The 12,913-nt window shown below is 29.7% G+C and overlaps 4 protein-coding genes across 4 annotated transcripts in view; 2 read left to right on the forward strand and 2 right to left on the reverse strand.

Moving 5' to 3' along the window:
• The window catches only part of LOC142334135 (ATP-dependent RNA helicase DDX42), a 185,213-nt gene that overhangs the window by 158,641 nt on the left and 13,659 nt on the right, over window positions 1-12,913 (reverse strand). The gene's annotated exons all lie outside the window — the stretch shown is intronic.
• Window positions 1,516-2,742, forward strand: LOC142333608 (uncharacterized). Its single transcript, XM_075380930.1, has one exon. It carries the CDS (start codon window positions 1,516-1,518, stop codon window positions 2,740-2,742), a length of 1,227 nt encoding a protein of 408 aa, XP_075237045.1.
• On the forward strand, window positions 3,707-5,979 carry LOC142333609 (matrix metalloproteinase-18-like). Its single transcript, XM_075380931.1, has 2 exons — window positions 3,707-5,204; window positions 5,969-5,979. Exons 1-2 carry the CDS (start codon window positions 3,707-3,709, stop codon window positions 5,977-5,979), a joined length of 1,509 nt encoding a protein of 502 aa, XP_075237046.1.
• LOC142333894 (uncharacterized) lies at window positions 6,070-7,695 on the reverse strand. Its single transcript, XM_075381484.1, has one exon. The coding sequence runs from the start codon at window positions 7,578-7,580 to the stop codon at window positions 6,357-6,359; it is 1,224 nt and encodes a 407-aa protein (XP_075237599.1). The 5' UTR covers window positions 7,581-7,695; the 3' UTR covers window positions 6,070-6,356.

Raw genomic sequence — 12,913 nt, forward strand, 5'->3', positions numbered from 1 at the left:
CAAAGGGTATCCGCGCCCGATTCCAGCATTGCAGAGAAGGCTGCTGCGTGGGCTGTAACAAACGCTATGAAAATAAAGAGTAAATTCGGCGGAAGATTGAAGAAAGCTTCAGTCAGAGGTGTGCGAAAAAAAACTATAAGAAAAAAGGGGAAAGGTGCTTATCTTGAACCGTACCGATCTAAAACCGGATGCGGCGTAAAAAAACGCCGGTCTGCAGGTCGCAGTCGTCGTCGTCGTCGTCAAGGCAGAAAAAAGCATTAAATTTACTACGCAAACTCCCCATTCATCCTTTATCAGATGTGGAGTTAATACGGTTTGCGCGAAAAATTAATTTACCCCACTTCAGAGGTGTTTTCATGCGCGATACTTTACCAGCTAGAATAAATAAATTCGAATCGGGAATAGTGAACTTGGACAGTGTCCTCAATCCGGGTACGCATTGGGTTTGTTATAAAAAACGTGACGCGAACGTGTTTTATTTTGACAGTTACGGTAATTTACAGCCACCTAAAGAGCTAGTCCAATATCTTAAATCCAACAAAGAGAAAGTCAACATCCAGTATAATTTAGACCGCAGACAGGATTTTAATTCAGTTGTTTGCGGGCATCTATGTTTAAAGTTTCTGATATGTTCTGCCTAAACGGAAAATCTTCTATACTGTCTGCAGATTTTTTCCCTCCGATAGAACTCGGCGATGCCGCGTGGGAAATCGGCCTGATTGATTTTATGTCATATAATAACATTCAAAATGTAGAAAAAGAAAAAAATAATATGTTTTATTACGGTTACCATGGCAGTAAATCGATAAAGCTTCCGCCGGGGATGTATGAGATTGATGATTTGAAAGTTAAATTGAAACATGGGATGGGCAACTGCGATGAATCGAACGCGACTGACAATGATAAAGGTAAACAACGAAATCGCAATAAAAATGATGCAAAATGTTTGATTAAAATCTTAATCGAACCTACGACGATGCACTCGCGTTTATTTTGTACTGAAATAGTAGATTTTACAAAACCACATTCTATCCGTACTCTTTTGGGATTTGATGAAATGGTCCTACCAGCAAACTTCTGGCATACATCTCAGAAACCTGTTAGTATTTCATCTGTAAATGCAATACGTATAAGTTGTAACATCGCCCGCGGTTCATTTGTAGGCGGAGAAGAAGGTCATATTATTCACGAATTCTATCCCAGAGTTGGACGGGGATATAAGATAATTGAAGTACCGCACAGTGTCATTTATCTTCCGGTCAACACCAAGTCTATACGGAATATAACTGTGCACGTTTTTTATCAAAATTCAGAACTGATAAGTTTCGGTGGTGAAGAAGTGACGGTGAGACTGCATTTAGACGAAGAAACGATGGTGCTGATTTTCGTTGATAAAGCAGAATATAAATTCCCTCCCATAGTCCCGTTAACGACTAGTCAACCTGCGAAGCTTAAACGGCTAACACGAGAAAACGTACGATTTTTGGAATCTTTAGGTTTTAAAGTATTACAACAATGAGCGGACAGATAATAGACGTTGATACTGCGAACGCGGTATTTGATGAAAGCATTACGGGTAAAGAATTTCATACTCACTATCCTTATGCATCAACTACATTTAATAATAGTGATGAAATAAGAATTCCTGTCCAGCAACAGGATGTATACACGCTTCCGTGCGAAAGTTATTTACTCATCAACGGAACGTATAGTGATGCTAATGGAGTTTCAGATTCAACACTAAAACTATGCAACAATTTTGGCGCGTTTCTTTTCGATGAAATTCGTTATGAAATTGCAGGACAGGAGGTGGATAGGGTGAGAAATGTGGGGATAACTTCAACGATGAAAAATGCTCTATCACTGAGAAACTTCGAAAAAGATTCAATTTTTATGCATGGTTGGTCATCGGACGGTGTTGAAGATATCCAACCGGTCAACGGTGTATATATCGATGGTGAATCGGCAAAGTTTAAGGTATTACTTCCGCTGAAGATGCTCTTGGGCTTTTTTGAAGATTATAATAAGATACTGCTAAACGTTAAACAGGAACTCATTCTGCTTCGGGCTTCCACTAATAATAATGCTGTTGTCGTTCCAGCTGGAAAAACATTTACCTTCACAATAACGAAAATTAGTTGGAAAATACCATATGTTAACGTATCGGATGAAAAACGGTTATCACTTCTTAGACTGGTAGATAAGGATGAACCGATTTTGATGATGTTCCGAAAGTGGAACTTGTACGAATACCCAACTCTACCTATCAGTAAAGATGTAATTTGGACAGTTAAAACAACAACGCAGGTGGAAAAACCTCATTATGTTATCATTGGATTTCAAACATCGAGAAAAGGAGACGCAACAAAAAGAGCTTCGAATTTTGATACCATTTCACTTAATAACATACGCTTGTATCTGAATTCAGTATATTATCCTTATGAACACATTCAAGGAGATAGCATTATATTATACGAAATGTTTAAGAGTTTCTATAGATCTTTTAATAACAGGAATTCAGCGGCTGCGTTAATTACCCCATCCAAGTACTATGCTATGCCATTAATCTTTATAGATTGTTCAAAACAAAACGATACTTTGAAAACTGGCGCGGTCGATATTAAAATCGAGATACAAACTTCTACCAACATTCCCGACAACACAACAGCCTATTGTTTGATGATAAGTGATTGCATAATGCAATATTCTCCTTTAACTGGCACAGTCAAAAACGTTTCCTAACCAGTTTAGTCTGTTAGTCGGTAAAGTCAACATGTCTGTCTTTATATCAGACTTTACTTTTTTTCGTTTACCCAACGCTGATGTCTACATTAAAGAATTAGTTTTAATTTCTTTGGATGGGCTCCGATTCGAGCAATATCTATTCAAGCCACCTTTTGACTACTATGATATTTCATCTCAAACTACAAGAGTTGCAATACAAAACTTTCAGAAACAAATCGGATTCAATTGGAATTCGGGTTTTATTGAACACTTGAGGTTATCAACCATTTTTGAAAATTTAGCACCAATGTGTACTATATATGTAAAGTGCAAAGAAAAGAAAAAAGTGTTAGAACAAATACTAAACAATAAACGGAATATAATAAAAGACCTTGACGGTTACGATTGTCCTCCGATCGATTTATTCGGTTCTTCAATAAATAAAGTATGCCCTTTTGGTGAAAAACATAATTGCGCTATGAAAAAGGCTATATGGTTACACATGTGGTGGAGTGAACAAAGTAAATTTTATTATATGTTGGAAACGGTGGGAAATGCTATAGAAAAAGCAAAAGAGTGTTATTTAAACAGTCCCGGACGTAACGTTCTACGTCACCTTCCTAAGCAGGTTATTATCGACCTTTACGGAAGGTATGTTCCGCCTAAAATTTATGAGGATCTACCCAACTACATGCAACAAGATCCAGACATCAAGATTCTTCAACTGTTTCCTGAAGATGAAAAAGACTGGAGTGAAGAATAATAAATTTTAATTTGAAATAAAATTGTATTTAAAATTTAACATCAAATAAAATATGTAATTGTATTTTGATTATTAAAGAACAATAAATAACTTAAAAAAGAAATAGTTGTTTTTATTTTAGGTTTAATTATCCCTTCTCCTCTAAACAATAAGATTTTGGAATGTATTTAAATGAAATGTTCCATTTGTTACGTTCAGTCTTTAAAACAGTGCAATAAGATGATTATCATATACTTCATAACGTTTTTTATCACAACAATTTCTATAAATGCAGATGAACTTGATTCTAATAAATTTCTATTGGACTATGGATATCTCAAAGGAGATAATGCAAGCTTAACTGATGAAAAAGCAGTAAAAGATGCCGTAAAACTGTTTCAAGAATCTTTTCATCTTCCGGTTAATGGGGAGTTAAATAGTAAGACCATCGCTTTCATGCGTGAGCCTCGATGCGGTGTACCAGATATATTACCGTATGTAGTTTCAAGAATCATATGGAGAAAACCAGAACTGAAATGGCACTACCAACGAGCAACGGCTGAAAAGATGAAATTAGCTAACATAGCTTTTGATGAATGGGCAAAGCACACATCGTTAAGTTTCAAACATGATTATTACGGATATGATATCCTAATTTCTGACAAATATGGTATCCACACATGTGCCAAAAACGATAAAGTTCGATGCTCGAGCAAATTTGATGGACCTGGAGGTGTTTTGGCACATGCGTTTTCTCCTAACACTGCTAACACACCCATAGAAATTCACATTGATGAAGAGGAGTATTGGAATTTTGATCCTGAAGGTAAAGAGGAAAAAGACAAAACCAACCTTCTGAACACGTTGATGCATGAGATTGGTCACGCCTTGGGTGTTCGCCATTCTTTCAATAAAGATGCTCTCATGTACCCTTTACTAAACAAACGTTCAAATTTAAGCGAAGACGATATATTAGCCATTCAGTCGCTTTACGGCAGTAAAGCGATGACAACTACTGCTAAACCTGTTCAAACGACTAAATCTACTACTGTTCCTAAGTCTTCAGAGGTTATTACCGACGTGTGCGCAATAAAAGAAGATGATGAGAATAAAATTCATTACTTGCTAGTAAATGGTAAAGTTTATGTAATATTCAAAAAACAGTTATGGATAATAAATATTGCGAACAGCAGTAAATATGATAGCAAAAATTATTATAGACCACTTGAAATTACTGAACGATTAAAGTTTCTTTCTTTAGATACATTCAAAGGAATAGATGCGATGTACCAGAGACCGAACGGAGAAATAGTATTAATTGAAAATCATAAATTGTTTATGTTCAATCTTAATACTCAACAGTTGGTCATAGGCTATCCTAGGAATGTATGTTCACACTTTAACATAGGTCATCCTTGTACGATTAATGGTATCGTAAATACATATACTGGAAAAACTTATGTGATTTATAATGAAGATTTTGTGGGGGAGATAAATGAATGTTCATTCACTGTTGCTCGAACAGATCTTGTATCCAATCTGTTTCCTGGAATACCGGCAGATATAGATGGGGTTACTCGTTTTAACAACGGACTACTTTATTTTTTTAAGAATGGAAATTATTATGAGTATAATGAATTCTTCCAAAAAGTAATCAGATTTGGAACTAAAGATCATGAGCTTTTTGGTTTGCTATGTTACAGTAACAATATCTTAAAACAGTTCACTGAATTTATCAGTAAATTTCATGTTTATCCTAAAAAAGAAGTTTAAAAGGAATTGTGTGAATTTAGGATAAAGAAAGAATTATGGATAAGTTCATGTAAAAATTATATTTTTGATTGAAATTTGTAATCAAATTTTATTTAATAAATTAATTCAGAAAAATGTATTGTAACTTATTTTAATAAAAATAACTACCTTTTATCCTTTTTATAATTAGTTTTTAATGATAAAAAAGGTTGAAATAAAATAAAAACTGAAATAAACTTTGAAAAATTATTTATTTTTACAAAACATTTACTTTTGACTATAAAAAAATGCTGGATACATTTTATTAAATATAATAAAATACTAAATACATCTTTATTTAATATAATAAAATAATACATACATTAATTTAATTGAAACAATAAATATCTATTTAAAATATTAAATACATTTTAATTGATTATAATAAAATAAAACATACATTAATTTAATTGAATATAATAAAATAATAAATATATTTTAATTGAATATATTAAAATACTAAATACATTTTATATTGATTATAATAAAATAAAACATACATTAATTTAATTAAAACAAAAAATATTTATTTAAAATATCATTGATAAAATTACCAATTTTTACTATATAATATAGAATTATATTGTTTACTAAATAAATAACTAAACCATTTATTCGATCTTTCTGTAAGAAAGTGAATCTTTACGGAATTATGTTTTTTATTAATTAAAATTGATACAATGTTATTGAGAGTTTCTGTTGTTAAAACAGAAAATATATAATTTTCTTCTTCATCATCAATATTTAAATTTTTAGTCAAATGAACACAAAGATAGTTATCAACCATTTCTTTAACTGAAAGATATGTAAGTGAGAAAAAATTATTTAGTAAACAATAATAACATATATTCGGATCGATTACATTCTTATAATTAAACCTGCTGTATACATTAACTTTAAAATCTAATTCATTTTCGTCTAGTATTAAAATTAAATGCCTTAATTCATCTGTAACCTCTATTAAGCCACTAGTTATTGCTTGAACCACACTTAATGTTGAACATGCTACTAATGAAAGCGGTTTGGTTACTCTAATGCTATAATAACAAGATTTTTTGTACATTTTTAACTGAAAAGAAAAAACAAAATTGAAAATAATTTAATGATTAAATAAACGTTTAAGTTCTAAAGGAATATCAACATGCCCCCAAGGTAAAGTTAATATGTTATTAACTGCAACACGTTTATCATCATAACTGCTTAATGCTAATTTGTTTACTGTCACAGTTTCAACTAAGTGTTTTTTTGATCGAATCAGTTTCATTTGAACATAAAGGTCTTTGCTATCGTCATTTGCTTTCAATAAACAGTTTCTGTAATGGTTGATATTTAATTTGTTTTTTACTACATTCTTTTTTATTCCTTTAGCTTTTTTCGTAATCCCCTTTGTAGTTGTAAAAGTATATAATTTTGCTCTTAATCCGATAAATTCTTTTATAGGAATGCCGTTACATTCATCCTTAAATTTACCTAAAACTTTTTTATTTTTAATTGAAAAAAGAGGATGTGAAACAGGAAAATCAGACGTATCAAAATACTCAATAAAACTTTCATCTTGTAAATCTTGGTAAAAATCATGAGTCTCTATTTCATAAAAAAAGCTATCGGTATCCATATAAAGAAGATTAATCTTAGATCTATATTTTTTCTTCATTATATTATAATGAAAATTATACATTAGTGTCTTACTAAGTTCTAACACTGATAGACCCACATACAGAGGTTTATCTAATTTTATTTTTTCTTTAGTACACTGAACTGCACAAAGATTTTCATTATATATTATTCTATCTTTAAATGTTGGTTTCGCGATAAGTTTCATCAACCTTTTTTCTGATGAAACCAATTCTAAATTAATACGTTTCCTAACGTTTTCCATACACTTCCCAAATACCGCATTATTCATTAATTTAAATAAGTCTTTTTCAAAATCATTTGTTGCCGATTGTCGATTTATAGTATTTAAATTTATATAGCTTTTTAACCAAGGAGATTGAATAAATTGCAGTATTTTATGTACTTTAGTTACTCTAAGTCCGTTACGAATAGCTTGTTTTAAATTAACATAATGACAAATATAATTATTTTTAGTTTTTAATGTTGTTACTAATTTTGTGTGAGATGAAAAAGGGGGAACTTCATTTAACGGAAGAAATGGAAGATCACTGTGTGTATTATGAAGAAATTCAGGATACTCTACGTCAACTTCAAAAATAAAACCAATTATACCATCATCTTTAAACGATAATATACTATCTGCTATTGATTGTTGAATTTCTTTTTCAACCCATCGAAAACTTTGTTTTGGTAGATGTTGGCTCATTGCCCAACCGTATAAGTTATTGGCATCTAGATATGCTAAATATGTGTGTGGTAATTTATTATCATATTCTTCAGGTATGTAAGGATTGTTTGCCTTCGCATACTTTTTAACACAAACCGATATTCCCCCTCTAATACCCCTTTCTAAAAACAAATAAATATCATAATCTGTGATTAATTCAAGTGAAACTCGCGTTTTATAAAGCATAGCATCAAATGAAAAACCAGGAAGTGTAAAGTAATATGCGCAATCTAAGCCATATTCTCTTAAACAAAGTAAACGAAAATTTTCAAATACATCAGCTAAAAGAAGAACATCACATTTTAAATAAAGATCACTATATTCACCTAAATTTTTTATATTGAAATGACTCCAAACAGTTTTAGCATGAATATAATCATTTTCATCAATATTTTCTCCTGTAAGCGAACTATAAAATTTCTCTTTAGGTGGTAACTGAGTATCTTCTAAAACTTCCCAGGAGCTAGTATACTCATAAGGATAAACTCCTTTTCGAGTTACAAGATGAAGTTCATCTTGTTTAAATGATTTTTTTAAATGAAAAAACTTTTCAGTGGGTAATGTTTTAACTAAATAATCTAAACTAAATGACATAAACCGGATTGAATCAACGAAACGAATAGACATTTGGTTACCGATAGTTTTTGTAAATGAAATATACTTCTCAGTAGTATTCGGAATTAAATTTATTCTTTTTTCATCATATCCTAATTCTTTAACAATGAAATGCGAATCATAATTTGAGCTGTTATGAAGAAAAACAGGAAGAAATGTTTGATTACGTCTTTGCAAATTACATTTATTACAAAGAGCAGCTCTATATTTACCTGTTAAATGGCAATGATCACGAACTGGAATTACCTGCGAACTGAATTTAATTTCACACATCTGACAAGAAAGTGCGGAATCGAATGCGATTTTATCTTCATCAGTAAATATAATTTTTTTATTAATTTTTAAATAATTATCAATTCTTGAACAAATATCTTTAAGCACTATCATAAATTTTTTAGTTGCATCTTTTCCTCTATATAAGAAAGGAGTCGAAGGTAGAACATTTTGTATAAAATCTGGAACTGATGGACTTGAAACAAAATACAAACAGAAACTCATTGGAATATGGTGTTCCGTAGATACAGTAAAAGATTTTTCATTGTTGGGATAGCATGTTGAAACAGGTTTTAATATGCATTCAAAATCTGCATAACAAACAATTGGTACTGCAAACATATGATGAAAATTTTTAAATTTTAACATAGGAGGAAGACCGTTACAATCAACCTCAGGAAGAATAATTTTTGCTGGCGCATTTACTTTACATTTTTCTATATGTTCATTCATTTTTATAGTTGAATATTTATCGGTTTTATAAAATGTAAAACATCTTTTGCAAATAGTAATCCTATGGTTATTCTTGGTTAATTGGGAACCAATCAATCTTTCAAAATTGGTTATATAACAATAATGAAAAACTTCATTGTTTGTTAAAAGTAGCAAATCAAAATGTTCATTGCGTTCTTGTAAACATACTTTTACTGGAAATATTATTCCTTTCTCATCAAATGAATATACATTTACAGAAACATTATTTTTTTCTTCAAAAATTTTTATCTCGCCTAATGGTGTGGGAAAAGTTATACCGTGAAAATCGAATTTATCTAAAAGAGTCTTATATCGCATATCTACTCTTTCACGATGAGTACCTTTTACAAAACGACAAAGAATAGACCATTTAAAACAAAATTCATCCTCATTCTTAATATTAATAACTGCATGCTTTTGTTGAAATTTACTTGGTAATGGAATATAACATGAACCTCTTAAAGGACGAAATTTATTTACTCTTACTAATATTCCATCTAAAGTAATAAGAGTCCATCCACTCTGTTTTCCTTCAAAACTAGCTTCCTCCTCAAGCAACTGTTCGGTTGCGTTCTGAATAGCATTATCTATATCATTTATACTGTATATGTCAAAATTATTAGTTTTAAATCCTACATCTTTTATATCACCTGTCATTGGCTTTTTATACGTTAATTCTATCAATATATTAAATTTTACAGAACCATAACGAGCTAATGATTCTGTTAATATTAAAACAATATGTTCACTAGCATTCTGCAACGCTAACCATACATCCGAACATACATCATTATCATTTTTATAATAATACGTTAAAAGATTACATGCAAATGCATTTTCAATTAGAGTAAACTCTCCCATACGCTGAACTGCTTCCAACCTAACTCTTTTATATTTATTGTCCATTTTCCTGTTTCAATCCTGCGAAAAAAATTTAAACAAAAAAGTTAATCAAGTAAACATTTAATTTTTTTGCTGTATAGGACTTACCTTTGCAACTGGTCTAACTACTTTTTTATACCCGTTTTCAGTTTTTAAATTATCACATGCTAGCGAAATAATATCATTAATTAATTCGAAGCGTTCATCATTTTCATTAATAACCATCTCCAATTTAGTTTTTACTCTTTTGTATCTATCCTTAAACGATAACCCTTCAATGTCATCTGTCTCAAACAACTCTAGCCTCACCAAATATTTACCTTTTTTTGCTGGTGTCCATGCTAAAAATTGTTTGTCATTTAATTTTATCTCAATTGATTGTGAATAAGTAAATGGTTCACGTTGCGGGATGGCCTCTTCGTTAAAAACGTCTTCAATTGTCCTTTTTCTATTACAAACCTTCATGTAATTCCAGATTTCATCTACATCAGATTTTAAAAATTGTGGCTTATCTGAATCACTCAATCCTTTCGCCCCTACAAGAATCTCACTACAGGGTAATGTTTTATGTAACACATCTAAAATACCCATTTGGTTATCATCATATGCGTGAGGTAACATTACCCTAGTTCTGAGTCCTTGTATATAAATTTTTAAAATCTGAAATATAGATTTTATTTTTATTGATGGATGCGCCATAACTTTCTCTTCAGCCCTACGTAATGCTTCTTGCCAGAGGGTGATAGAAATCAAACCATACGAATAAAATAGAATAATAATATCAATTAATGTTATTGAAAGTTCATCCGGTTCCATATTAATCAACCTACCAGCTGAAGAATGTTGTAAACCGGATGGACCCGGTCTAGCTTCATTTTCTGCAGGTTCGACAGCCTCCATACCTCGTAAGATGTTTGAAATTTCACCGTTGTTAACTAATTGTACTTCTTCTTCCTCATCAGATATAATAATTCTTCTTGCTCGACTCATCTGTTTAAAAATGAATTCATTATTTAACGTTTTTAAAATAAAATTTCGTATATTTTTCGAATTTATAATTTGTTCAACCTCATCAATAAGTAACTTAAAAATATTTTTCGAAGAAATACAAAAACTAAGAGAAATGCAAACAGATACTGCAGCAAGTTCGCTAGGTAAAATATTATCAAAATCAACACATATCAATTCATTTATAATAGCATGTGATAAATACATAATATTTCTTATACTGTACTGATTTATGATCTTACTCCTAATCACAATTTGAAGTATAAAACTATGTGGAGTAACAATTGCAATTTTCCATTGTAAACATTTCAAAATTTTTATCTCATAATTAAAAAAATCATTTTTATTATATAATCCAGAAGTTAAACTAATTAAATCACTTACTAAAAAATAATTATACGCTTCAATATATTTTGAACTAATAAATAAACACACACAAGCTATTAACTTTAGTTCCGCACTTTCAATTTTTTCTTTTGATAAAAACTCATTTAAATAAATAATAGCATTTGTAGCTACACTAAAATATGAATCGTTTTTTAAACAAAGATCTCTTATCCAATTTTTAATATTAATTATACTTTCTATGTTTAAATTCTGATTAATGTTCAAATTAATTTTTGTAGTAAATGGTGATTGCTTTTTAATTAAACTTAAAAATACTCTATCCAATGTTAAATTTTCATCACACAATGCTATTACTTCATCTTGGAATGATTCTAAACAAAATAACATTTCTGAAAACATAAATTTATATTAAATGAATTAATTATTGAATTACTAAATTAGAATTTTTTTAAAAATATACAATCCCATCCCAACCCTCACCATGTAGTGGATGATATATTGCTGTAAATGGTATCGGGTTTTCTGTTATTATTACTACTGCAGTAGGAACTTCTATTCCCTCTTCATCATCAGAATCTATTGTCTCACCTACTACATCTACAAAATAGTCGGGAAACAATTGCTGGCAAACATCAAATAAGTCTCCTACTGCTAAAGATTCAAATGGAACTATACACCATTTAGTTTTACATTCATGTCCAATATTTTCACAATCACTACATACGTCGCTTTCATCAACCTCTTCTTCACTTTCATCAATCTCTTCATCAATGTCAAACATATTTTTAACAAAAAATTCATTTTTTTGTAAACACATTTTTAAAAACTATTTTATATTTATCTCTTTAAATGAAGATAACAAAGTAATTTTATTTAATCTGTAAAAAAACAGTTGCATTACTATTTATTTTAATTTTGTGAACTAGATGTACAAGAATTGATTTTAAATACATAAACTGGAACAGAATTATTTTACATTTAAATATTGGCTGGAAAAATAATTATTAAATAAATATGAAATAGAATTATATTTAAGCGAATAATTTTACATTTAAATATTATTTCACATACCTCTTTAAATAAAGATGATAAAGATGATAATATAATAGTAGCAGCAAAAGGTAACAGTAACAAGAGTATTAATTTTATTTAATCTGCAAAGAAAACAGTTGCATTACTATTTATTTTAATTTTATGAACTAGATGTACAAGAATTGATTTTAAATACATAAACTGGAACAGAATTATTTTACATTTAAATATTGGCTGGAAAAATAATTATTAAATAAATATGAAATAGAATTATATTTAAGCGAATAATTTTACATTTAAATATTATTTCACTTACCTCTTTAAATAAAGATGATAAAGATGATAATATAATAGTAGCAGCAAAACGTAACAGTAACAAGAGTATTAATTTTATTTAATCTGCAAAGAAAACAGTTGCATTACTATTTATTTTAATTTTATGAACTAGATGTACAAGAATTGATTTTAAATACATAAACTGGAACAGAATTATTTTACATTTAAATATTGGCTGGTTTTAAATACATAAACTGGAACAGAATTATTTTACATTTAAATATTGGCTGGAAAAATAATTATTAAATAAATATGAAATAGAATTATATTTAAGCGAATAATTTTACATTTAAATATTATTTCACATACCTCTTTAAATAAAGATGATAAAGATGATAATATAA

Source organism: Lycorma delicatula, chromosome 13 (assembly GCF_047948215.1).
Source record: "Lycorma delicatula isolate Av1 chromosome 13, ASM4794821v1, whole genome shotgun sequence".
In the NCBI taxonomy this organism is placed as follows: Eukaryota; Metazoa; Arthropoda; class Insecta; order Hemiptera; family Fulgoridae; genus Lycorma; species Lycorma delicatula.

What these genes read in the sequence shown, in the direction of transcription:
- LOC142333609 (XM_075380931.1), top strand. Translation starts at nt 3,707, where the DNA reads ATGATTATCATATACTTCATAACGTTTTTTATCACAACAATTTCTATA.
- LOC142333894 (XM_075381484.1), bottom strand. Translation starts at nt 7,580, where the DNA reads ATGAGCCAACATCTACCAAAACAAAGTTTTCGATGGGTTGAAAAAGAA.
- LOC142333608 (XM_075380930.1), top strand. Translation starts at nt 1,516, where the DNA reads ATGAGCGGACAGATAATAGACGTTGATACTGCGAACGCGGTATTTGAT.